Consider the following 23,879-nt stretch of genomic DNA (forward strand, 5'->3'; position numbering starts at 1 on the left):
CCTGGGCCCCTGCAGGCTACACGGGAGACCCAGATGGAAGTTCCGGCTCCTGGCTTCAGCCTGGCCCAACCCCGGCTGTTGTGGCCGTTTGAGGGTAAACCTCTGTCTCTGCAACTCTGCCTTTCTAATAAATAAATCTTAAGAATAAGAAAGAATGGAAAATTTGGAAAACATACAAAGCTGACTCTGAGGAACCTCTGGATCCAGATATCGGGATGTCTTCTGCCTAGAGACAGTCGAGTGACAGGGCATTTCCACACCTCTGCATGATCAGGCCTGCCCAGACCAAAGCATGCAGGGTTCTGAACTCCTCCAATGCAAATCAGCCTCTGTCTTTTGATAAAACAGTAAACAACTCAGAACTACTATAAAAATACCCAATGACTTTCTAGAAATCATGCCTAAGTAGTGAGGTAAGTTGTGAAAAATTTATTCTGACTTAAAAAAAATGAGTCAGGGCTTTGAGGTCACAGGGGGATTAGTCACTGTCAGGTTGCAAGGCACGTTCAGCTGGAGTGTTCATCTTCTTCAGACTCAGCTATGGGAATTCCTGCGAGGACAGTGAGGTCGGCCTCTAACGCCTTCACTGAAACTTGATTCCTTGGGCCAGAGGAAGGTCCTTGCTGTAGTTGATGGTGCTGGGGGCAGAAAGACGCAGTTCAGTGAATGATAGCACATGCAGAACACACAGTATTTTCATTCCAGTAATAAAGTAATACAGCAGATCTTTTTCTATTCCCAAAGTAAAATGTCTAAGTTATAAAGTGATGGGAAAAAAAACAGGGTATAAAAGCAATATTCATATGGATCCCACTTTAGAGACACACACACGCACAGAAGTCTGGAAAGACACGTCACACATGTATGTGCTCGTGGCTTTCATTTGAGTGGAACATGAGATCACATTAGCAGTAACTTTGCCCTCTATATCTTGTTTAAGAATTCCAAAGGCAAATACTAGTGTTTTTATTTAATAGAAATAAAGGAAAAGTATCCCCATTAAACGGATTCCAGGAAAGTCACAACTCAGTGTTTGCCTGAAAAGCTCTAAGGGGGCACGGGAAAGGAAAGAGATGTGTGTGTGTGTGTGTGTGTGTGTGTGTGTGTGTGTGTGTGTGTGTGTGTGTGTGTGTGTGTGTGAGAGTGTGTGTGTGTGTGTGTTGGATGAGCTACGGTGGGAAAATCTCAGAACTGCCCAACAAGAACACTGCAGCTGTAGCCACGATGAATTAAGGCTGAGACCCCCACAATCAAAACCTGCAGTCCTTTTCAGAGACGCTGTGGGATCAGGATGGGTCTCCCCATGTGGTACTACCCTACACAACAAAACCCTAAATTTTGAAACCCAAGTGCCCTAAAATCTGAAATATTTCTGAGCACCAACGAAGTGTTGGGGCCACAACATTTTTGGTTTTGTGCTGTTGGCCTTCAGGAATGCTCTCACTTAACGGGTAAAATCTGCACAAATATTGAAAAACACTGAAAAATTCTGAAACACTGTGGATAAAAGAGACTCACTTGGTATTAGCCAAAACGCTTAGAAATGATGGGGGTAAACACTCAACATACATGATACAGACATGACCCCACGCATTCTATTCTATTCACCCAGAGGGATGTGTCTCTACCCAGGCAGGTGGATAATTAAAGCAAAAGAAGTAGGTCGCTGTCAGACTCTCCCAGCAGTAGGCTCCCTGGCGCTGTGCCTGTGCTGGGTAGGTGAGATGCCCCATTCTTGAAGGTCTGCCCATGGTCCCCCATCCACTAGCAGGGCCTGTGGGCCCCTCTGTCTCCAACCGTTCTAGTAACACAGATGCGGTAACTGCACCCAAGGAGGAAACTTAGAGGAGGCTCTGCATCTACAGGAACCCTGCAGGTTCTCCCATTTCATCTGCCTCAGAGAGATCGCCACCAAGGCAGCACCACAGCTGGGTACAGAGAACCAGCTGATGACGCTGGACAAGAGTAACACAGATGGGCACGCTAACAGGAGACAGCCCAGTGAAAAGACATAGAAACGGGCCCGGCGTGCTAGCCTAGTGGCTAAAGTCCTTGCCCTTGATTGTGCCAGGATCCCATATGAGCGCTGGTTCTAATCCCACCAGCTCTACTTTCCATCCAGCTCCCTGCTTGTGGCCTGGGAAAGCAGGCCGAGGACAGCCTAAAGCCTTGGGTTCCTGCACTCACGTGGGAGACCTGGAGGAAGTTCCAGGCTCCTGGCTTCAGATTGGGGCAGCGCCGGCCATTGCAGTCACTTGGGGAGTGAATCATCTGACGGAAGATCTTCCTCTCTATCTCTCCTCCTCTCTGTATATCTGATTTTGCAATAAAAATAAACAAATTTTTTTTTTAAAAAAAGTGCATAGAAACACAACAGAAAGAAAAGTGTGAAACCACGTGCCCAGCCTCAAGCCCACCAAACTCCAGACCCAGACCCCCACAGCCTGTGCCTACCAAGTGGATCTTCTCATGTACTGTTTCCAGGCGTCACTGCCGGATTCCCTGCCACCGCCGGTGTGCTTTTCTCCTCCTGGATAAACACAAAACAATCACAAACCTTGTAAGCAACTTTCTGTACAAATGGAATGAAGGCCCTCAAACAAGATCACCACTGTAGCATGGTGGATTAAACCACCTGGGACAGTGCCAGGGATTGAGTCCAACCTCCACTTTCGCTCTAACGTCCTGCTGGTGCACACTTGGGAAGCTACAAATGATGACCCAAAGATCTGGCTTCCTGTTGCTCACATGGGAGACCCAGATGGAGGTCCAGGTTCTTGTCTTTGGACTGGCCCAGCCCCAGATGTCGCAGGCATTTGGGGAGTTAACCAGAACAAGGAACATATCTCTCTCTCCATGAAACTTTGCCTTTCAACAATATATGTATTTTTTTTAAAGAAAGGAGACCAGAGCTACCTGACCAATACAGTGTGGTTAGCCCGAAGCATCTCCTCAAGCAAGCAAAGGATTATAAGTAGCCTAGTCTAAGAAAACAAAGAAGACATAGAGATATGTCAGGGTAAGAACTAGCAGAAACACAATTTTACTTTTTCATTTACATTTATCTAAACATTCTAATTCCCTACACATATACTGCTTTTATAATAGTTATGAGACACTAACAGTACCATAACAAGAAAAGGTCACTATTTAAAAGCACATCATTAGAGTCCAAGAAATAAGTCTTGGTGTTGCTTCTAAAATACCAGAGGAGAAAATGTCAACACAAAGATTAAAAGGAAAAGTCGGGAGCTGGCACTGTGGCACAGCAAGTAAAGCCTCCACCTGTAATTCTGGAATGCCATAAGGGCGCTGGTTTCAGCTGCTCCACTGTCGTTGGGATCTGGGAAAGCAGCAAAGCACCCCTAGGGCTTGGGCCCCTGCGCCCACACGGGAGACCCAGATGAGGCCCCCGGATCTAACTGGACCAACCCTAGCTGCTACAGTCACTTGGGGCATGAACTAACACATGGATCTCTCTGTCTCTCTCTCTCTCCTACTCTTTCTGTAACCCTGCCTTGCTAATAATTTTGTTAAAAAAAAGGTTAAAGAAATCTGTCATATGGAAAAGATTATAAAAATATGAAAAATAGGAGGGAATAGATAAAACCAATCTAACTCTTCCTCTTTGAAGCAAAGGTAATAATAAGGAAAGGTCCAAAAAAAATGGAGAGAGGTAACAACAGGACAAACGGGGCTACATTCAAACGGAAGAAATCTAGGAATAAAAACATAGAAAACACAGACAAACACCTGGCCTGGCCGACAAGCAGCTGGGTGGGACACGGACATCGGATACCAAGCAACTGGTGTTGCTGTTTGCTTCGTTCCAGCATCCTACTGATGGGCACCTTAGGAGCAGCAAGTGACAGCTGAAGCAGCTGGGCCACTGCCCCCACACAGGAGGCCTGATCTAAGTTCCTGGTCTCAGTTTTGCCCTGGCCGAGTGCTGTCACTACAGACATCTGGGGAGAGAACCAACAGGTAAAGTTTCTCTCTGTCTCTATCTCTCTGCCTCTGAAATAAACAAAATACAGAAATCAGGAAAAGGTCATGTCAGAAAGCTGAGTGCCAAGACCCTTATGAGGCCCATCACTAGCCAACCTTGTCCAAAGAACAATTTAAAAATGGTGAACCTGCCACCTGGGATGCTTACACCCTAAGAGACGCCTCACTTGTGATTCCAGTCCCTGTTGATGTACACTTTGGGAGGTGGCTCCCAGCTTTGGATCGGCTCAGCTCCGGCCGCTTCCTCTCTGTCTCTCCTCCTCTCTGCATGTCTGACTTTCCAATAAAAATAAATAAATCTTAAAAAAAAAATACCAGAAAAGAATGTCCCTAATTAAACTTTAACAAGTATCAATATATGCTGGCTTTGCCTCTATACTTTTTATAAAGATCATATATTATACCCTGCTTAGGAATACTTATAATAGATAAAACTTACACATGATTGTTAGAAAGGTATTTTTATAAAACAATTAGTAGGGCCCGGCGCGGTGGCGCAAGTGGTTAAAGGTCCTCGCCTTGCACCCCCGGGATCCCATATGGGCGCCGGTTCTAATCCCGGCAGCCCCGCTTCCCTTCCAGCTCCCTGCCTGTGGCCTGGGAAAGCAGTCGAGGACGGCCCAAAGCTTTGGGAATCTGCACCCGCGTGGGAGACCCGGAAGAGGCTCCTGGCTTCGGATCGGCATAGTATCGGCCCGTTGCGCTCACTTGGGGAGTGAATCATCGGACGGAAGATCTTCCTCTCTGTCTCTCCTCTCTGTATATCCGCCTTTCCAATAAAAAATAATAAAAATAAATCTTAAAAAAAAAAAAAAAATAATAGAAAAGAAAATAAAACAATTAGTAGAGGCTGCCTTGTGGAACAGTGAGCCACGCTATTGAGTACACTGTTGGCTTTAATCTCACAAGGCTGGTTTTGGTTACTGCTGCTCCACTTTTGGTCCAGGGCCTGGGAGAGCAGTGGATGCTGGCCCAAGTACTTGGATATCTGCCACGAGTTACTGACCCGAGCTTTGGCCTGGTCCATCCCTGACTACTGTAGCCAACTGAGAAGTCAACTCACAGAAGTTATCTCTCCTCTCTTTTCCTCTCCCCTTCAAAGACACAAAACTTGAAAAAAAAAAAAAAAGACAGAAAGAAAGAAAGAAAAGAAAAAGAAAAAAGGAAAGAAAGCACTATTATTAATAAGTATCAACAGCTCACAGCTTCAGAGAAAAGAAAAGTAAGGCTCAGTGAAAACAATCTAGTATTTTAACTACTGAAAGATAACATATTTCGTATTTATTATGCCCACTTTCTAACTTTATTTGTTTCTCAATCTTGGGACTCAGCCCTCAGACCCTCCCCAGGTGAAGGAATCTGGCTCTGGCTGAGATCGCAGTGGAGAGCATCAACTTGAGGGGTCCATATGGCCTGAGCATCTTCTAACAGGAGATGGATCACCCACAATTACTTCCAAGTGCAGGCAGGGCTTCAGCGTCTTGGCCAGAGTGTTACTGCTTTCCCTTTGCTGCCTGGCATGGACAAGGAGAGATGAAGCTTTGCCTACCAAATGCGCCTCCGATCTCGGCCCCACTCGTCGGGATATTCACGTTTACGATGCCACAGTCTGAACCTCGAGGTCTGTGCATGAGGCAACCACAGTGACAGCAATATGCAGGAACATTCGAGAAACAGAACAAACAAAAATAGATAAACACAAGGCCCAAGTAATCAAAGACTCTCAACCCCCCCCCCCCCAAAATGGACTTTCAGCTGTGATGGTTTGCTTTTTACATCCATTCATTACAAAAATCCACCATACACAAAGTTTCAAAGCAAAGTTATATACCCAAGCCAATGGAAGATCCTGCCTAAATCCTTGGTAAAGATGCTACTGGAAAGACCCTGTTTGACTTCATTATTCCAGGCAAAGACCTCTTCTTCATCCTGAAAGAGCAGAGATGGGAAGGTATTAGATGTTGGTGCTCAGATCAAAGTTCACGGACATCAAACTCCTTTCATCGGATATACTAATATAACTTTAGTGTACCAAAAAAACAGCCAGCACACCATACTTGAGTCCTAAATTAGAATATGGGTTCAAGTCTAGGCTAATATAGTATATATTTTTTTTCTTTTTAAGGATTTGTTTATTTTATTGCAAAGGCAGATCTACAGAGAGAAGGAGATTCAGCCAGAATGATCTTCCATCCGCTGCTTCACTCCCCAAGTGGCTGCAACAGCCAGAGCTGAGCCAGATCCGAAGCAAGGAGCCAGGAGCTTCTTTCGGATCTCTGACGTGAGTGCAGGGTCCCAAAGCTTTGGGCCATCCTCTCCTGCTTTCCTAGGCCACAAGCAGCAAGTTAGATGGGAAGTGGGGCTACTGGGATAAGAACTAGCACCCATATGGCATTCTGGTGCATGCAAGGCGAGGATTCAGCCACTGAACTATTGTGCTGGGCACAGCTACCTTACTTCTAACCTTGCTCCGGCTGATGTGTCTAGGAAACAACTCCAATAGCTGAGTTCCTGCCACCCATGTGGAAGACCAGATGGAGTTCCTGGCTCCTGTTCTCAGACTGAACCAGCCTTCGTTGTTGTGGGTATTTCACAAATGAATCAGCAAGTGGAAGACCACTCTCCCTTTCTCTCTGTTGCTCTGCATTGCAAGTAAGTAAATAAATAACTCTGTAAAGAAAAAAAGGGAAACCAAAGAGTAAGTCAACACTTTACTAATTCCGTGCTTCTTCTATAAATAAGTAGAACTCCTGGGGGGAGGAGAGATGAGATTTTTTCCAATTATACTTTCAGAAACAAAGATTAGTACATTCTTCCATTAAAATTACTATATATGAGAGCTAATAGTTGTTCAGCTCTGATTATATGCAATACACTAATCTAAGCACTTAACATGCCTCTAGTTTCCTAACCTTACCTTATGACACAAATTTTATACTGGTTCCAATTTATTAATTAGGCAACCGAGGCTCATGAGGCTAAATAATTTGCTTAAGAGCTCACAAACACAAACATTACAAAATACTAGATTATATTCTCCGAGCACCATATGTGAGACACTAATAGACAACTTAAGGTAAGATATAAAGAAATCTAATTATATAATTGCAGTAAAGTACAGTTCTCACCATCCTGTTAATAATTGCACATTTAAACATTGATTCAATTTCTGCCATCCTAATCCTGAATATTTACTGACAAGATAAAGACCCATCACATGAGAGAGTTAATTCTTCTGTTACAACCTGCACCACTGTCCCCAGCAAAACTGACAATGACATATCTTCATGCTGTCTCCGGATTTTCTTCCTGGTCTACTGACTTTCACACAGCACTCTGAACTATCCAATCCTATATCCAGGAGAAATGGCCTTCATGGTCCACACACAGGACACAGGAGATGAGGGCCACCTACTCCATCACGACCAGCGCTGCTCCACATCCAGCCTTGTTCTCCTGGCAACTGACCCTGGCAGGCTTCATCATTCATGTGTTCATCCTTTCATATTTTACCCCAACCTACAGATCTCAATGACTTCAAACATCTTCCTCAAGGCCAATCATTCCCCCCAGTCCCATTATTTGTTTCAACGCCAGACTAGTGAAACCGAATCCATACATACCTTGAATTTAAAAACGTACAGAATTGGAGCAAAAGTTTCTGTGTGAGCAATAGCTGCATCATGGGCCAGGCCTGTGATGATCGTGGGCTCTACATAGTTGCCAGGACGATCCATAACCTGAGACAGAAAAGGAAGGTAGTGGGACAGAAAGCCTTTGGTCTTCGATGGCAGCAATCCTCAGCCACATTTGACAGAAAAAAAAGCAGAGCATTTGTAAGCGAGTGATTTCTCCAAGGTAACTTCTATTCTTGAATGAAAACAATCTCTTCTGTTACTTGGTGGTAGCTTAGACGGTCAGGGGGAAAAAACAAGCAGTGCCATGAGTGACAACCAAGTTACACTGGAAAAACACCACGGCAAGTGGTTATTTTAAAATTTGCACAATTTTGGACCAGTTCAATGGCTCAATGGCCTAATCCTTTTCCTACAACCGCTGGCATTCCAAATGTCCCACCTGTTCCATTTCCTATTCAGCTCCCTACTTAAGGCCCGAGAAAGCAGAACGGTCCAAAGCCTTGGGACCCTGCACCAGCATGGAGACCTGGAAGAAGTTTCTGGCTCCAGGCTTTGGGTCGGCTTAGCTCTTGTCGTTGCAGAGTGAACTAGCAGATGGAATGCATTTCTGTTTCTCATTCTCTCTCTCTGTAAATCTGCCTTTCCAATTAAAAAAAATTTAAACATTTGTGTAACTTGAAAGTAGGTAATCTATATATTCCATTATGTTGCCTCCTGCGCCCTCGCAAAACGTGTATGGTTGAAGCGCTGTGCTCAAAGTAAGTACATTTGCAATAGGATTTAAAGATAATCATGTTCATTAATAAACAAGATCACTGACAAGCAAGGTCATTAGGGCAGAACCCCCAATCCAATAGGATCAGTGTCCTTTTTGGAAGAGATAGAAAAAGAGGTGATATTTGCTTGGAATAGCAACATCTCCCATCAGAGCCCAGGGTTTGTCTCCCAGCTCTGCTTTTGATCCAGTTTCCAGCTAGTGTGTGCCCTCTGGAGGTAGCAATAATGACCCCAGGACTTGGGTCTCTGCCACTCAACATGAAAGACCCAGACTGAGTTAGCTTCGAGCTAGCCCAGCCCTAGCTGTTAAAAGCACGTGAGGAGTCAATCAGTGGTTGTAAAATTTCTCATTTAAATACATTTTTTAGAACTACCAACAAAACAAAATAAACTTAGGAAAGTTATGGGCATGGCTTTTGCAAAGATCAAGACAACAGAGTCCTACAATTCATATAGAAAACACACTGGCTGTATATCAAAAGCATCACACAAACAATTGCAATGATGTGGTTAAAACCACATGCTTAAGGTATGTACTATTTCAATTAGAAGCCTTGGATGACTTCTTCAATTAACATGTAAGTATGGATTCTAACTAATCTGGACACAAACTCTTCCACTGCCTCAGGGAAATGAGGTCTCCTTTCTACACAAACTCCCAAGGACCCAACTTAGTAGCCCCAGGACTTTGGTTTTCTAGGGTGACCCCCAACTCAAAAAGTCCCATGCATTTATAAGTCATTCTTTAAAATATTTGCATCCCCCTTAAAGCCAGCTGCAGAAAGGGATGTCTTAGGGGCCCAGAGCCCAGTGGGTGCGTGGGAGAAGAGGAACAGTCCCACTACAAAGTCAGGGTGTTTACTACCTTGCCTCCATAGACCACGGTGCCTCCTTCTTTCTTTGCTTCTTCCACCGCTGCAAGAAACATGCTCACTGCTTGTTTGGTGTGGAGGGGCCCATACAGAATGTCAGCTGGAGAGAGAACAATGCCTTTTACTTTGCCCTCAGAGGCATCATGCTGCTACTCTAACAACTTTCCCAACGAACAGGTCAATCCTTTCTTGTGTCCTCTAGCTGAGGGCAGGGATGGGCCACATTGTACTGTTAAAGCTTTGCACCCCATTCCTGGCCTCTGTCAGTCCCTTGGCTCTGCCAGACTAGTATGAACCTGCAGACGAGCAGGTGTGGCTGTGTGTGACAAAACTATCTTCATAAAAACAAGCAGCAGGCCAAATGTGTCTGCCAAGCCTGGGTGTATGGAAGTAGCTCTCACCTGGTCAGAACACTGCATTAAACATACAGGATGGGTTTATTCAGGATGGTGAGGCCATTCTGTAGGACCAGTACGGTCTCAATGCCAGGCATGCATTCCCACCGTGGGAGGAGACTGATGCTGCTCCAGGTAACTGCCACTGGCAACACGAGCACAGAAGGTGCCAGGAAGACAGAAGGAAAAGGAAGACTAGGGTAAGCCCCTGGAAGGAGCTAGCCCTGCAGCAGAGCCAGGCACGGGGAGAGCACGCCCGCAAGAGGGCAAAGTCACAGAACAGGGACTGCCTGAGGCACCAAAGGCAAGCTGGTGCATCCAGGGCTCACATACACAGCTGTGACAAAGGCACGTGCAAAGCCCAGTCAGACAGTAGGCAGTGCAGGAGGCAGAGGACAGGTCACATGGAAAGGAATCAGCGAGAAGTCACCTGAGTACTTTAAGCAAGAAAAGGAATTACCTGACTATATATACACATATATATTTTAATCACTTCCTGCAGAAGCAGGGAAGTCAACAAAAGGACTCCGGCAGCTTTTATGAGAGTGGACAGCGGTGAGCTGGATGAAGGCATCAGAAGAAAAGAAAAAATGTACAACTCTCAGCCACCTAAGCAGCACCTCCCAGTCTCACCCCCAGGACACTAACTCAGGAGCCAAGGCGTCACCCCAAGTGCCCAAAACCTGCTTTGCAAGCCTCCAACCCCTTAGCAGAGGGGGGAAAAACTCAGAAGATGAAACGGTCGTAACCCCAGCTGTCCAAACAAGAGGCTGTTTGGCAGGATACTCACGGTCCCATGGATTCCCGACTCGGATCTGCGCATAGGCCTTGGTAAGTCTGTTTACGACTTCATCATGGATGTTTTCATGCAAAAACTAAGTAAAAAGAGAAACACCCAAGGGAATTCAAACAGAAATACATCCATTCTCAAATAATGAGAAACAATTAAGTTACTGAGATATTACTATCTCTGAAAACACAAGCACTTAAATCTATCTATCATAATAACATATTTTCTAATTTTGGTATTAATTACATGAAGCTCATCTCTTCTGGCAGACTGAATGAAGCCCTAATTGTATCTTCCTCGAGTCTCTCAGGGTCTTAAGGCAAGGCTCCATGAATCCATGACTCCTGTTCGTGTTCATGGCATCTGACATCCTACTCAGAAGAGTCTTAAAGACAGACATCCTGACCTGACACTTGGATTTATAATTCTTCATATTATTGTGCCTGACAACGGGTTTATCAGAACAGAACCCCAATGGAAGCAGAGGAGCACACACCCGTCCCAGGCTGTGAGCGCAAGCACATGTGGGTGGGCACAGAGCACAGCAGTCTGGCCAAGCAACTGCTGTGAGTACCTGGACGCCCTGAGCCTCCAGCCCCATGAGGCCTCGATCAGGTGAAGACACACCTTTCATTCATTGTGAAATGGATCTGAGCTCTGTGTTTCATTCTCAATGTTGAAAGGGAACTTGCTGGGGGCCCGGCGCAGTAGCCTATTGGCTAAAGTTCTCGCCTTACACACACCAGGATCCCATATGGGTGCAGGTTTGTGTGCCAGCAGCTCTGCTTCCCATCCACCTCCTGGCTGTGGCCTGGGAAAGCAGTTGAGGACAGCCCAAAGTTTTGGCACCCTGCACCTGCGTGGGAGACCCAGAAGAGGCTCTCCTCTTGGCTTTGGTCAGCTCAGCTCTGGCTGATGCAGCCACTTGGGGAATGAATTAACAAACAGAAGATCTTCTCTGTCTCTCCTCCTCTCTGTATATTTCACTTTTCAATAAAAATAAAATAAATCTTAAAAAAAATAAAAGAAAGAAAGTGAACTTGCCGGGACCAGCACTTTAGTCTAGTGGCTAAATCTTTGCCTTGCATGTGCTGGGATCTCATATGGGCACCATTTTGTGTTCTGACTGCTCCACTTCCCATCCAGCTCCCTGCCTGTGGCCTGGAAAAGCAGTAGAGGATGCTCCAATGCCTTGGGACCCTGCACCTACATGGGAGACCTGGAAGAAGTTCCTGGCTTGGGATCTGCTCAGCTTCAGCTGTTGTGACCACGTGGGAAGTGAATCAGTGGATGGAAGATTTGTTTTCTTTCTATTTCCTTCTCTCTGAATAGCTGCCAAATTCAACAATCACAATAAATGGCAAACAGTTCATTTGTACCCAACTGATACTTGCTCCAGCTGGCTTCTTAGTACAATGAAAATCATGAAAATCAAGATTGCATCTGACATCAGACTGAAATCCACCTCAGTCTGTGAAAATTAAACTTCCCAAGCCCTGCACATTGAAGCTGAACATCTTACCCAGGTACAGTACTAATCTGTCCAGTCCACAAACACACACTCCATGTCACATCCACTGAATCACTTATGTAAGGCCAGAAATTTAAATTCAAACTAAAATTTAAATTAAAAATTACTCTAATGTAAAATTTAATTTGCAAAGTATTTTATCATAAAAATAAAAATTTTAACAACTTACATTAAAATTTAACATTTAAAATGTTTGACTACTCAGAGTTTTTATAAAAGAACAAGGCTTTTGTTTAGCTAACAGTTTTACTAGGATGCTTCAAATTTATAGCTTGTTTTATTCTTTGAGTGTCACTGGATTTGGTCCGTGTTTTCTCAGAATGCAAATGAAGGTAGGTGTCAGTGGCAGGAGAAGCTGTGCTGGCTTGGGGAGGGAGACAGGCAGAGGCCCTGGATGAGCGACAGTAGCGTCACAAGCACATAAGACAGAGCACCAGGGCTGCCTAAGGGAGCGCTTCTCTCCAGCAAAGGTCCAAGGCCAGCCTCACACATCCACTCACCAGTCGCCTTGCCGTGGTACACCTCTGGCCAGCTGTCCCCACGGCAGCAAAGAGGGCTGAAGGGACAACCAAGCTGAGGTCTGCATCTTCAAAAGCTGAGAGAAACACAGATGGGCAGCTGTCAGCGGGACAAGATGGGAAGACAAGGTACACACTACTTCAGGAAGCGCAGCAGGTGGGCGCACCAACCTCAGCTGCAGAAGCAGGTGGCATGGCCATGCATGTTGAGAGCGGAGGACTCAGAGGACACAGCTCTGGGCCTCACTTGGATTCTGACCTCCCCCTCCTCCTCCCTGGCTTGCTGCCTCTCACCCGTCCGTGCCTCCCCTGTGGACTCTGGGAGAAGCCCTCTTGATTCATCTGTCCCAGTCTGAACCCCATGGCCTATTTTGACAGCAGCCTCTCTTGACCGCTTCCTCCCCTTCTCTGCAGGATCCACAGTCCCATCCACATTCATTTCTACCTTGTCTGTCCCTCCTCCCCTTCCACGTGCACTCTGATTCCTCCTGGCACTTCCCCTCAAGGTCTTCAGCCATCCCTCCGATCTGACAGTGTTCTCAGACTAGGATGATGATGAAGGAGATGGTGTGCCTCTTGGCCGCGTCTGTGACCTTTTTCATTGTGTTAAGGTTTCTTGTTCGGACCCGTTTCTGCTGCTGTGAACTGGGGTGACTGTCTGACTGTCTCTGCAGTACTATGGAATAGCAGTGAGGAGGCAAGAAAGAGCTGCGCTCTCAGGTGGCCAGGAGACACAGGCCAGCCTGTCACTGCAGGTACACCATCATCAGAGGACAAGCCTTCAATGAGAGTCACCGAAGCCATTGGGGGGGGAGATCCAACGAAATCATGTACATAAACCACCTGACAGAAACCTGGCAGAAACCTGGCACTTAGCAGCTGATACAACGAAAGCTTCACCACATACATCTGAAACCTCTGATGTCGATCACAAACATACATGTTTAAACACAGTGATGAATGCAACACGAAATGAGCAATTTTCCCCTTTCAGCACCCAACTGAAGGTACTTCTGTTCAGTCTGTCCACTGTTGTTCATGGCATTATCCAAGTTAAGCTGGTACACTATTTTCCTTTTGTGTCAAACTCTAATGGTTGAAAAAGAAATGGAAGCAATTTTTTTAAGCCTCCCAAAGTAGGAGCACTGAAGGAGTGGGCAGTTTGCCTTAGGATTAAGATGCCAACTGAGATCCCCTTGCTCCACATATCAGAGTGCCGGGGTTCTAGTCCCCACTCCGGCTCCTTGGGAGTCAGCGGACGGGGGCTCAATCCTTGGGTCCCTGACACCCAAGGGGAAGACTTGGACTTGATTCCCAGCTCCAGCCTGGATCTGGCCCAGCCTTAATGCAGTTATCTGAGGAGGGTACCAGCAGATGGGAGCTTTCTCTCTGTCTTTTTGCCATTTAAATTAATTCATAAAAGCAATCAGTACTTCTTTAAAGAGAAATATTTCTCAAAATCTAAAGGAATCATCAAGTCACCTAGGAGTTACTTATTTTAGAGAAATAGGTGACCAAGGAAATAAGAAAAGGAGGAACACACAGCACAATGCCACACGACAAGGGAAGTCACACACAGGCTCAAAGCCCCAAGGAATGTTTTCCCAATGCAAATAACATTGTTCCCTGCCTTCTCAGCTTCTGCACCTTTAAAGTAAGCCTGTGAACTGTGTCCACGGAGGGAAAAAAAAAATCCTAAACATGGGAATTAGGATCTAGGATCACAAAATAAAGAAAGTCTAAGTTCGTAAACAAGTCCTGCATATTAAGTATAGCTACTAGGAGTTTCTGAAAACACAAAGCACAGCCTTACCAATAATGGCATTGTTCCCTCCAAGTTCCAACAAACTTCTCCCTTGACAAAGAAATCACAAACATCGATTAATTCCTGTATCAGTATTCACTGTACACTGCTATGTGGCCTCAAATTGCAACCTATCCTAATTATTTTCTAACTTATTTTCTGTCTTAAAATGTATCTCCCGTATGGATACAGGGTTCCAAGGCTTTGGGCTGTTCTCAGCTGCTTCCCTAGGCCACAGCCAGGGGGTGGATGGGAAGCAGGGCGGCCGGGATTAGAACCAGCACCCATAAGGGATCCCTGCGTGTTCAAGAAAGGACTTTAGCCAGTAGGCCACCATGCCAGGCCTTATAACCTTGATTTTTTAAAAATTCCTATATTTTTAAAGGAAAAGCAAAATATATGCAGATTAATTATTAACATCTCATCTTAACACTGTTTATAGCTGAAATTTAACCTAACAGCCCAAAATATTATTACCCTTAAATCCTGCTTAAACCAGTCATAAAGTAAAATATGAGAAACTGTCTGGGGCTGGCATTGTGGTGTAGCAGGTAAAGCTGCTGCCAGAGATGCCAGAAACCTATACTCACACCCGTTCAAGTCCCAGATGCTCTATTTCTGATTCAGCTCCTTGCTAAGAAGCCTAAAAAAGCAGTGGAAGACAGTCCAAATGTGTGGATCCCTGCACCCATGTGGGAGACCTCCAGACCAAAGTTGGTACAAACGGTTAGGTGTTTGACACAGCAGTGAGGACACTGCTGGGAGGCTGTGTGCCATAGGAGAGTGCCTAGGTTTAAGTCCCAGCTCCATTCCTGCCAATGTGATTTGGAAGAGCAGGTATTGGCTCCAGTATCTGGGTCCCTGCCACCCATGTGGGTTGCTTAGATTGAGTCCTGGGCTCCTGGTTTCAGCCTGGCCCAGCCTGGCTGCTGTAGGCATTTAGGGAATGAAATCGGCATATATAAGATCTTTCTCAGTTTCTATCTCTGTCTTCCAAATAAAAGAAATTAAGTAAATAAACTTGCAAAAGCAAAAAAGAAAGGTGACTAACACTTACCAAATCGTTCCTGTACCATCAGGGCCACCTGCTTCCCCACCTGTGTGCTCCCAGTAAAGGACAGTAGGTTCACCCGCTCATCTCTGGCCATTGCTGTGCTGCAGGAAAACAGACACGGTCATCCAGGCCGAACAGCCCAGCAGCCACAGCCCCCAAGGACACCCAACAAGAGAGACGGGCCTAGGCCTCTCCAACAGCCATCAATCAAACTGAAAAGCATATGTATACAAGCGGAACAAGGCAATGTTAACTAGGAAAATAAAATCAATCTTTCACAATGCAGAGCCAAGCATCCCCCTGGGGGAACATGCTCTGCCAGCTGCTGGGAACAAAAATCACCCACAGGATGGGGCTCAGTACTCATTACCTTTCTGGACTGACTGGGGGGCTGGTGAAATGCTTGAAGCATTGTCTGGCTAAGCATTCAAGCTGTTCAATCTCCATAATGAATACCGAGGGGCTGGTGCAATGGCTCAATTGGCTAATCTTCCTCCAAAAGCCAGCATCTTTCATGGGCAGTGGCTCATGTCCTGGCAGCACTTCCCATCCAGCTCCCTGCTTGTGGCCTGAGATAGCAGTAGAAAATGCCCCAAAGTCTTGGGACCCTGCACCTGCATACGAGACCCAGAAGAAGCTCCTGGCTCCTGGCTTCAGGTAAGCTCAGCTCCAGCCGTTGTGGCAATTTGGGGAGTGAACCAGCAGATCTTTTTCCTTATCTCCCCTCTCTGTAATTCTGCCTTTCCAATAAAATAAAATTTTTAAAAAGAGAAATAATTATTTATTTTAGTTGTTTGAAAGGCAGAGTGACAGAGAGAAAATTCTTGCACTTGTTGGCTCATTCCCCAACTGCCTTAACAGTTGAAATTGGACCAGGCTGAAGCCAGGATCCAGGACACCGTCCGACACCTCCTGGGTGTGGTATCAGCTGCTGTTTCCCTGGTGCATCAGCAGGGAGCCAGGTCAGTTGCAGAGCAGCTGGGATTCAGCCTGGCACTTCGATGTGGGCTGTATGTCTGCCAAGTGTTGGCTTAACTAGCTGTACCACAGTGTCCACCCCAAGCACATAGCTTCGTGATTTTTTTTTTCTTTTTTCATGTATACTTTTCATGAACTTCGTGTGTTTGTGTGTGTGTGTGTGTGTGTGTTTAAGATTTATTTATTTTTATTGGAAAGGCAGATAGATATACAGAAAGAAGGCAATACCGAGAAAAAGATCTTCTATCCGCTGATTCATTCCCCTGGCCACCAACCTACCCGATATCCGCACCACCGCATGTGAGGGAGCAAATGGCACCAGGCAGTTTGTTGTCTTCCAGAACCTTCGCGATTATCCTAGAAAGGAGAAGCAACCCCTGAGCAGGATACTCATTTAACTTCTGAAAAATAAAAATAAATTCAACCACTAGGCTCTACTTTTTTAACTTCTTCTCCCACCATTTGATCAGGGGTGGATTTCTCCTAACATATTAAAAATGCGGTCTTCTGGGATGGGCACAGTGGTGTAGCAAGCTAAGCCTCCGCTGAGGTACCAGGTTCCCATATAGACACTAATTGGAGTCCCAGGGGCTCTACTTCCCATCCAACTCCCTGCTAATGGCCTGGATGAGAGGTAGAGGGTGGTCCACGTCCTTGGGCCCCAAAGCCATGTAAAAAACCCAGAAGATTGTGGCTACTAGCTTTGCACTTGCCCAGCTCTGGCAGTTGTCATTCAGGGAGTGAACCAGTGGTGGATGGAAGACCACTCTCTCTCATTTCTCCTTCTCTCTCTCTAACTCTGCCTTTCAAATAAAAAATAAATTAAAATGAGGTTCTCTTTTTCTTTTTTTTTAAAGAGTTATTTATTTATTTATTTATTTATTTCAAAGCCAGAGTATCAGAGAGAGACACACAAATACACACTGAGCTCGTCCATCCAATGGTTCACAACAGAGCTGAGCCAGTCTGAAGTCAGGAGCTTCTTCCAGGTCTCCCAAGTGTGTGCAGTGGCCCAAGGCTTGGGGCCACCCTCTACCGCCTTTCCAAAGCCATAAACAAGGAACTAGATGGGAAGTGGAGCTGCTGGGACATGAACTGGTGCCCATTTGGGATCCCAGCACTTCCAGTGAGGATTTAGCCCCAGAGCCACCACACCAAGCTCCCTCCCCTTTCTCTTTAACCCACTTTCAATCCCTAAGCCACTTCTCCTAAATGATAGTCAAAAGATGGAGCCCTGGAAGAAGCTCTAGCCCATGGCTTCAGCCTGGCCCAGTCCCTAGCATGGTGACCATTCAGGGAGTGAGCCTGCAGATGGAAGATCTCTCTGTCTCTCCTGCTCTCTCTGTAACAGCCTTTCAAATAACTAAACAAATCTTAAAAAAGAAAAAAAAAGGATGCTCATATCCCACACTGGGCCTAACTCCTGAGTTTTAGCCACAACCTCCTTGCTAAGGCAGACCCTGGGAAGCAGCTGTGATGGCTCAAGTAAATGGGCTAACTTGGGAAAGTTGGCATGAGTTTCCAGTTCCCATTTTCAACCTTGGCCAACGGCAACTATCACAGGTACTTGGGGAATAAACCTTTCTCTACCATCAGATAAACGAATAATAGAACAATAAAATCTCACTTACTTACAAACCCTACCACAAGCTCTCTCACAGTAACTCCAACCAGAGAACACACACCAAGTGATGGTATATCGTGGGTGCACCCTTACCTTACTAACATGGGAAACATTCTTTTGCATGCACCTGCTAAATTCTGGAAGTATAAATAACTAACGCCAACCTTACGACATACTCAGAGCTGTCAGACTCTCACATACAAGTAAATAAAATCCAAAAGTGGCCAGGTATTTGGCTTAACAGTTAGGACTCCACATGGAAAGCCTGCACTCCATATCGAGTGCCTGGGTTTGAGTCCCAGCTCCACTTCCAATTCCAACTTCCTGTAATTTGCATCCTTGGACAGGGGAGGAGATGCATGGCTCATGTGCTTGGGTCCCTGACATTCCTACGGAAGACCTGTAATGAACTCCTGGCTCCTGGCTGCCACCTAACCCAGCCCTAGATGCTATGGGCCTTTGGGAAATGAACCAGAGGATTTAAGATCAGTTTATTTTCTATTTCTCTCCCTCTATTTCAAATATGAAGAAAGGAAGAAATTTAAAAGAAATTTAAAAGGAAGAAATTTAAAAGAAATTTAAAAGTTTCTTAGTTAACAATGCAACAGCAGGGCCATCGCCTGCGATGCCACCATCTCACATTGGATGGTGGCTCACATCCCAGGTGCTCGTTTCAAATCCAGCTCCCTGTTAATGGCACGGGAGAAGCAGGACATGGAGACTCACACAGAGCTTCTGGCCTCAGCCTGACTCACTGTCAGCTCTGGCAGCTGTGTGGAATGAAACAGCAGGTGGAAGACCTCTCTGTGTCTCTCTCCCTCTCTATGCAGAACACTTTCAATTCATAAACCCTTAAAAAAAGCAATGTAGTAACTCTAGAAAGTGCTGAACAAACCACTGGATTCAGATAATCACTAATTTGTTTGTTTGTTTGTTTTTCTTTTTCCCCCCTTTTAATTTTTTTTTTCTTTTAAAAAACAGCCTATTAAACAAAAGTAGTGAAAACATTAGCTAGGTATAAATCACTTCTCAAAACCATTACTTTGTTGGAGAGTTCCAAAATAGTCACTACACTTGATGGACTTCTCCACTAGAGATTTTTTAATTTTCCAAGAGGGAAAAATAACTGAGAAAAGTTCAATGCTACGGGCTGGTACAACGGCACAATTGGCTAATCTTCTGCCTGCTAGAGATGGCATCCTATATGGGTGCTGATTCATGTCCCTCATGCTCCACTTCCCATCCAACTCCCTGCTTGTGGCCTGGAAGACAGTCAAGGATGGCCCAAAGCCTTGGGACCCTGCACGCACATAGGAAACCTGCACCCACATTGGAGCTTCTGGCTCCTGGCTTCAGATTGGCTCAGCTCCAGCCATTTGAAGCCTTTTGGGGAGTGAACCAGCAGATAAAAGATTTTCCTCCCTGTATCTCTTTCTCTCTGTAAATCTGCCTTTTCAATTAAAATAAATAAATAAATAAATAAATCTTTAAGGAAAAATGAAACGAGTTGTACTGCCAAGTTCCCAAAGACTTCAATTCAAAGACACAATTCAGAAAGAATTCCATAAACTGTAAAAACAATATAAAAACACTACAGTTTATCCAAAGCTCACACTTTAACAAGCATGGCATCAATAGTTAATATTCCAGTCCTGTCAATCACGCCTTCAGGAGCAGTCCATAGCAAGATATTCATAGACACTCACTTTGTGACAGCCACACTAATGAGGGAGGTTGTTGGGGCTCCCTTCCTAAAGAGAAGAAAAAGAAACAAATTCAATTTGACAGAATTCATAAATGCCTTTAGTTGTCAAGCCTAAGCGAAGGAATTTGGTTGGCTACTTTTATCACCTTCTGTACAGGCAGGAAAACAAGCAGGTCTTACCAAAGGCAGACATTCCCACAGATCATGGCAATGGCGTTGTTCCAGCCGTACACTGCCACAGGGAAATTGAATGCAGTGATGATTCCAACCAGGCCTACGGGATTCCACTGCTCGATGAGCGCATGGCCGGGCCCTGAGGGTGAGGGAAGGCAGGCAGCAGGCTGCAGGTTACTGCACTGCATCAAAGTTAACAAGAACAAAGGCTCAAGTCTTTCCCTTTCAGAACAAAGGCACATCACACCAGAAACAATGCCAGATGCCTCACAGTGGATCCTCACATCCCCACAACACATCGATTCTTCAATCAATAAAGCCAGAATCCACTCGGAACCTCTGTATGGATGAATAACAGAACTTTTCTTAGAAACCTACAGGGGGAATCGGCCTGGCTACTTTGATCCTAGCCAGGTGGCTGCAGTTGGCCACGCAGCGCCTACCACACGGCCCGGGACAGGTTCCAGCCTAGCCCAGGGCACAGTGCTCAGTGGGATCCAGCCTGCCGTGTGTGTGGTTCCTACACAACCCAGCCCTGGCACCTAGAGAATTAAGGAGCATGTTGGAGCCCAACAAGGGGTCTGTGGATACCTTGGCAAGATGGGATCTGACGATGAGGCAAGTGAGTATGCAAGTAGCTAGGACCCTGCTATTGATGCAACAACTTGACTTGATGTCCTGGCTGCTGGCCACTGCCTACTGTGAGCATCCAAGGAGTCTGTCAGCAGATACAACATCTCTGTCTTTCCCTCCTCCTTTTCCTGCTCTATGCTCCTCCTTTCCTTCTCCTCCTTCTCTACCTCTCAAATAAAGAATTTTAAATGTATAAACAATTATAAGATTTTTTTAAGATTTATTTATTTTTATTGGAAAGCTGGATATATGGAGAGGAGGAGAGACAGAGAGGAAGATCTTCCATCCAATGATTCACTCCCCAACTGACCACAACGGCTGGTGCTATGCCGATCCGAAGCCAGGAGCCAGGAGCTTCTTCTGGGTCTCCCACATGGGTGCAGGTTCCCAAGGCTTTGGGCTGTCTTTGACTGCTTTCCCAGGCCACACGCAGGGAGGTGGATGGGAAGCGGGGCTGCTAGGATTAGAACTGGCGCCCGAATGGGATCCTGGCATGTTCAAGGTGAGGATCTTAACAGCTACACTATCGTACTGGGCCCAACAATTATAAGATTTTAATTGGCAAGGCCAACATCAAAGCAGAATAAATCAAAGAGGTTACTTATTTACATGTCAACTTCTTCCAATGGCAGTCTACTTTTTTAACTGGAAACAAAACCAAAAATAAACAAACAAAACAACTCTTGGGAGACCAGCACTGTGGCATAGTGCATAAAGTCTGTGTTTCTGGTACTGGAATCCTATATGGGTACTGGTTCAAGTCCCAGCTGCTCCACTCCCAATCTAGCTCCCTGCTAACGTGCCTGAGAAGACAGCAAAGGATGGCACAAGACCTTGGCAAAACCCAGAAGAAGCTCCCTTTTCCTAGCTTTGGACCAGCCCAGCTCTACGTAGCCACTGGGGAGCAAAACAGTGAATGGAAGATCTCTCTTTCCCTCTCTGAAAACTCTTTCAAATAAATAAATAAATCTTTGGAGTAAAAAACTGGAAAAAGAAACCTCTTAAAAGCATTGAATGACATAAAATTAATCTGGAATAATGGGAATCACTGTTGAGTATCTAATTAAGACCATTAACTGTACATTTATAAGACAACCTTCACCTATTCTAGAAGTATGGAATTTACCCAACTTTCTAAGAAAAACAGAAAAAATATCATAATCCTTTTTTTAATTCTAAAGAAGCAAAATTCCATTACTTCTTGGTTATAAACATGTCATAATTCTCATTATGGGAATTTTAGAAAAGATAGAAAGACAGCAATCACTACCAATAATTCTGCCACACAAAAAAAATCACTGGTACCACTTAGCATACATTTATCCCTTCCCTTGTACCAGGGTTCTTGGCAAAGCTTACAGAAATACAGAATTCAAAACATAATTTGGGGGGCCCGGTGTAATAGCCTAGTGGCTAAAGATCCCATATGGGTGCCGGTTCTAGTCTTGGCAGTCCTGCTTCCCATCCAGCTCCCTGCCAGTGGCCTGGGAAGGCAATCAAGGACAGCCCAAAGCCTTGGGATCCTGCACTAGCATGGGAGACCTGGAAGAGGCTCTGGGGCTCTGGCTTCAGTTCAGCACAGCTCCGGCTGTTGCAGCCGCCTGGGGAATGAATCATCAGACGGAAGATCTTCCTCTCTGTCTCTCCTCCTCTCTGTATATCTGACTTTCCAATAAAAATAAATCTTTTTTAAAAAGTAAAAAAAAAAAAAAAAAAAAACACCCCAACTTGGGGTCCAGTGCAATAGTACAGTAGGCTAGACCTCCACCTGCATAGGAGGGAAGACGATCTTAGCATAGGGCTAAGGGAAGACGATCTTCATAAATATTACCTTCAGTACCTCCTGCTAGTATCACCAAAATCATTGATCTTTTCTGGTTTCACATCTAAGTCATCCGTGATGTTAGTCACTGCTACCACAATATATACCTTTACACAGACACTTCCGTCGCATTTCAGATCACTTAATTAAATTAGATACTTAAAACTAGTTTTAAATTTTAGGCTTTTGGGGTATATTGCTGTGCAGAGGGGTTAAACTGGAGTTCTCCCCTATAGACCTGCCAACATTGACCTTTACCTTTAAAACAAGATGAAAAGGTTCTCCAGTTTAAATATTTGTACCTGTTTTCATTTACATTCCTCAGAAAAATGGCAGATATGTTTACAGACTGCGATGGCCTCTGAACCCCTCTTAGGCAGACTGCTCCCCATCACAGCACAGGGCCGGGAGCCCCGCACGTCGGGGGACAGACCACAGCTTCGTTGATGGCACTGCTTACTTTCCGAGGGTAGCACGGGTCCCCCGATCATGCGTGATAAGCCCACGGCATAGTCACAGATGTCCACATACTCCTGAACCTCTCCTACGCCTTCCACCAGGATCTTCCCCATCTCCAGGGACACCTAAAAGTCAACATGCCAAACAGAATTCAGATCTGAAATACGAGACTCAAGGATAAGACAAGATGTATTTTGTGCCTAGCTTTAAAAAGTAATAAATTGAAGAAAGTGTTCTTATTTTCCCAAAGGCTTTTAAAAAGCTGACCCTTTCCTCATATTTTCTTGTAACACTTCCTCATCTTCCCTCTATAGAAAGGATTTTTTAAAATTTACACACTGCTTTCCCTAAAGTCAGAATCTTAGACACAGATGTGTGACAGATTATTCTTCACTCACAGGGGAGTAGGCATGCAGCACCACAAAAAAATACTTTACCAAGCGTCCCAGGACTTTAATCTTTTCCCGCAGGGCATCACCAATCTGTCTCACTATTTCTCCTCGCTTTGGAGCAGGAATCTAAGAAAAAAAAAATAGAATTCTAGTATCTGATTCCAAGTATGAATTTCTGTCCAAAACACACAGTGCCAGATGTGTGCCTTAAAAGAACAAAGTAGTTACATCAAAGGCCTATCTGATGATACCAAGACTCGGGGCCGGCAACACATATGGGCACCAGCTGCTCCACTTGTCAGCCAGCTCCCTGCCAATGTGCCCAGGAAGGCAGAAGACAGCCCCAGTGCTTGGGTCTGTGTCACCTGCTTGGGAGCGTCAGACAGGACTCCTGGCTCCTGGTTTTGACCTGCAGCAGTTAATTTAGGGAGTGAATGAACCAGTGGAAGATCTCTTCATGGGTCTTTCCTTCTCTGTCAACCTGCCTTTCAAATAACTAAATCTAAAAAAAGAAAGACTGGGATACAGCTAGACCAGGAGGCCACCATAGGAAGTGGGACACTGAAGTAGCTGCTGGGAGATAGAGAGGAACAAAGCAACAAATAATTACATGTTGTCATCAGGACCATCAACAAGGGAAACAGGATAGAAGAGGGACAGAGGAAAGAGCAAGCTTAGAGCACACACCAACCAATTAAATTACAA

General features: G+C 45.2%; 1 protein-coding gene across 3 annotated transcripts in view; it reads right to left on the reverse strand.

Moving 5' to 3' along the window:
- Window positions 1-414: 414 nt before the first annotated feature.
- The window catches only part of ALDH7A1 (aldehyde dehydrogenase 7 family member A1), a 33,146-nt gene continuing 9,681 nt past the window's right edge, over window positions 415-23,879 (reverse strand). Inside the window, exons 4-18 of one of the 3 annotated variants that reach the window (XM_040969313.1) lie at window positions 23,220-23,300; window positions 22,784-22,907; window positions 19,875-20,007; window positions 19,696-19,740; window positions 16,645-16,722; window positions 15,391-15,488; window positions 14,343-14,384; window positions 12,512-12,606; window positions 10,481-10,565; window positions 9,289-9,395; window positions 7,632-7,748; window positions 5,840-5,937; window positions 5,558-5,631; window positions 2,455-2,530; window positions 415-638 (exon numbers count right to left, since the gene is read on the reverse strand). In XM_040969313.1, coding sequence (XP_040825247.1) covers window positions 584-638; window positions 2,455-2,530; window positions 5,558-5,631; window positions 5,840-5,937; window positions 7,632-7,748; window positions 9,289-9,395; window positions 10,481-10,565; window positions 12,512-12,606; window positions 14,343-14,384; window positions 15,391-15,488; window positions 16,645-16,722; window positions 19,696-19,740; window positions 19,875-20,007; window positions 22,784-22,907; window positions 23,220-23,300 — 1,308 coding nt within the window. In that variant the 3' untranslated portion in view covers window positions 415-583. Of the gene's footprint in view, window positions 639-2,454; window positions 2,531-5,557; window positions 5,632-5,839; window positions 5,938-7,631; window positions 7,749-9,288; window positions 9,396-10,480; window positions 10,566-12,511; window positions 12,607-14,342; window positions 14,385-15,386; window positions 15,489-16,644; window positions 16,723-19,695; window positions 19,741-19,874; window positions 20,008-22,783; window positions 22,908-23,219; window positions 23,301-23,879 lie in introns of all 3 variants that reach the window. The other 2 variants (XM_040969391.1, XM_040969468.1) reach the window with 2 other exon arrangements.

The sequence above is a fragment of the Ochotona curzoniae genome, unplaced genomic scaffold, assembly GCF_017591425.1.
Source record: "Ochotona curzoniae isolate NIBS_2020 unplaced genomic scaffold, NIBS_Ocur_1.0 contig_1, whole genome shotgun sequence".
NCBI classification, from domain to species: domain Eukaryota; kingdom Metazoa; phylum Chordata; class Mammalia; order Lagomorpha; family Ochotonidae; genus Ochotona; species Ochotona curzoniae.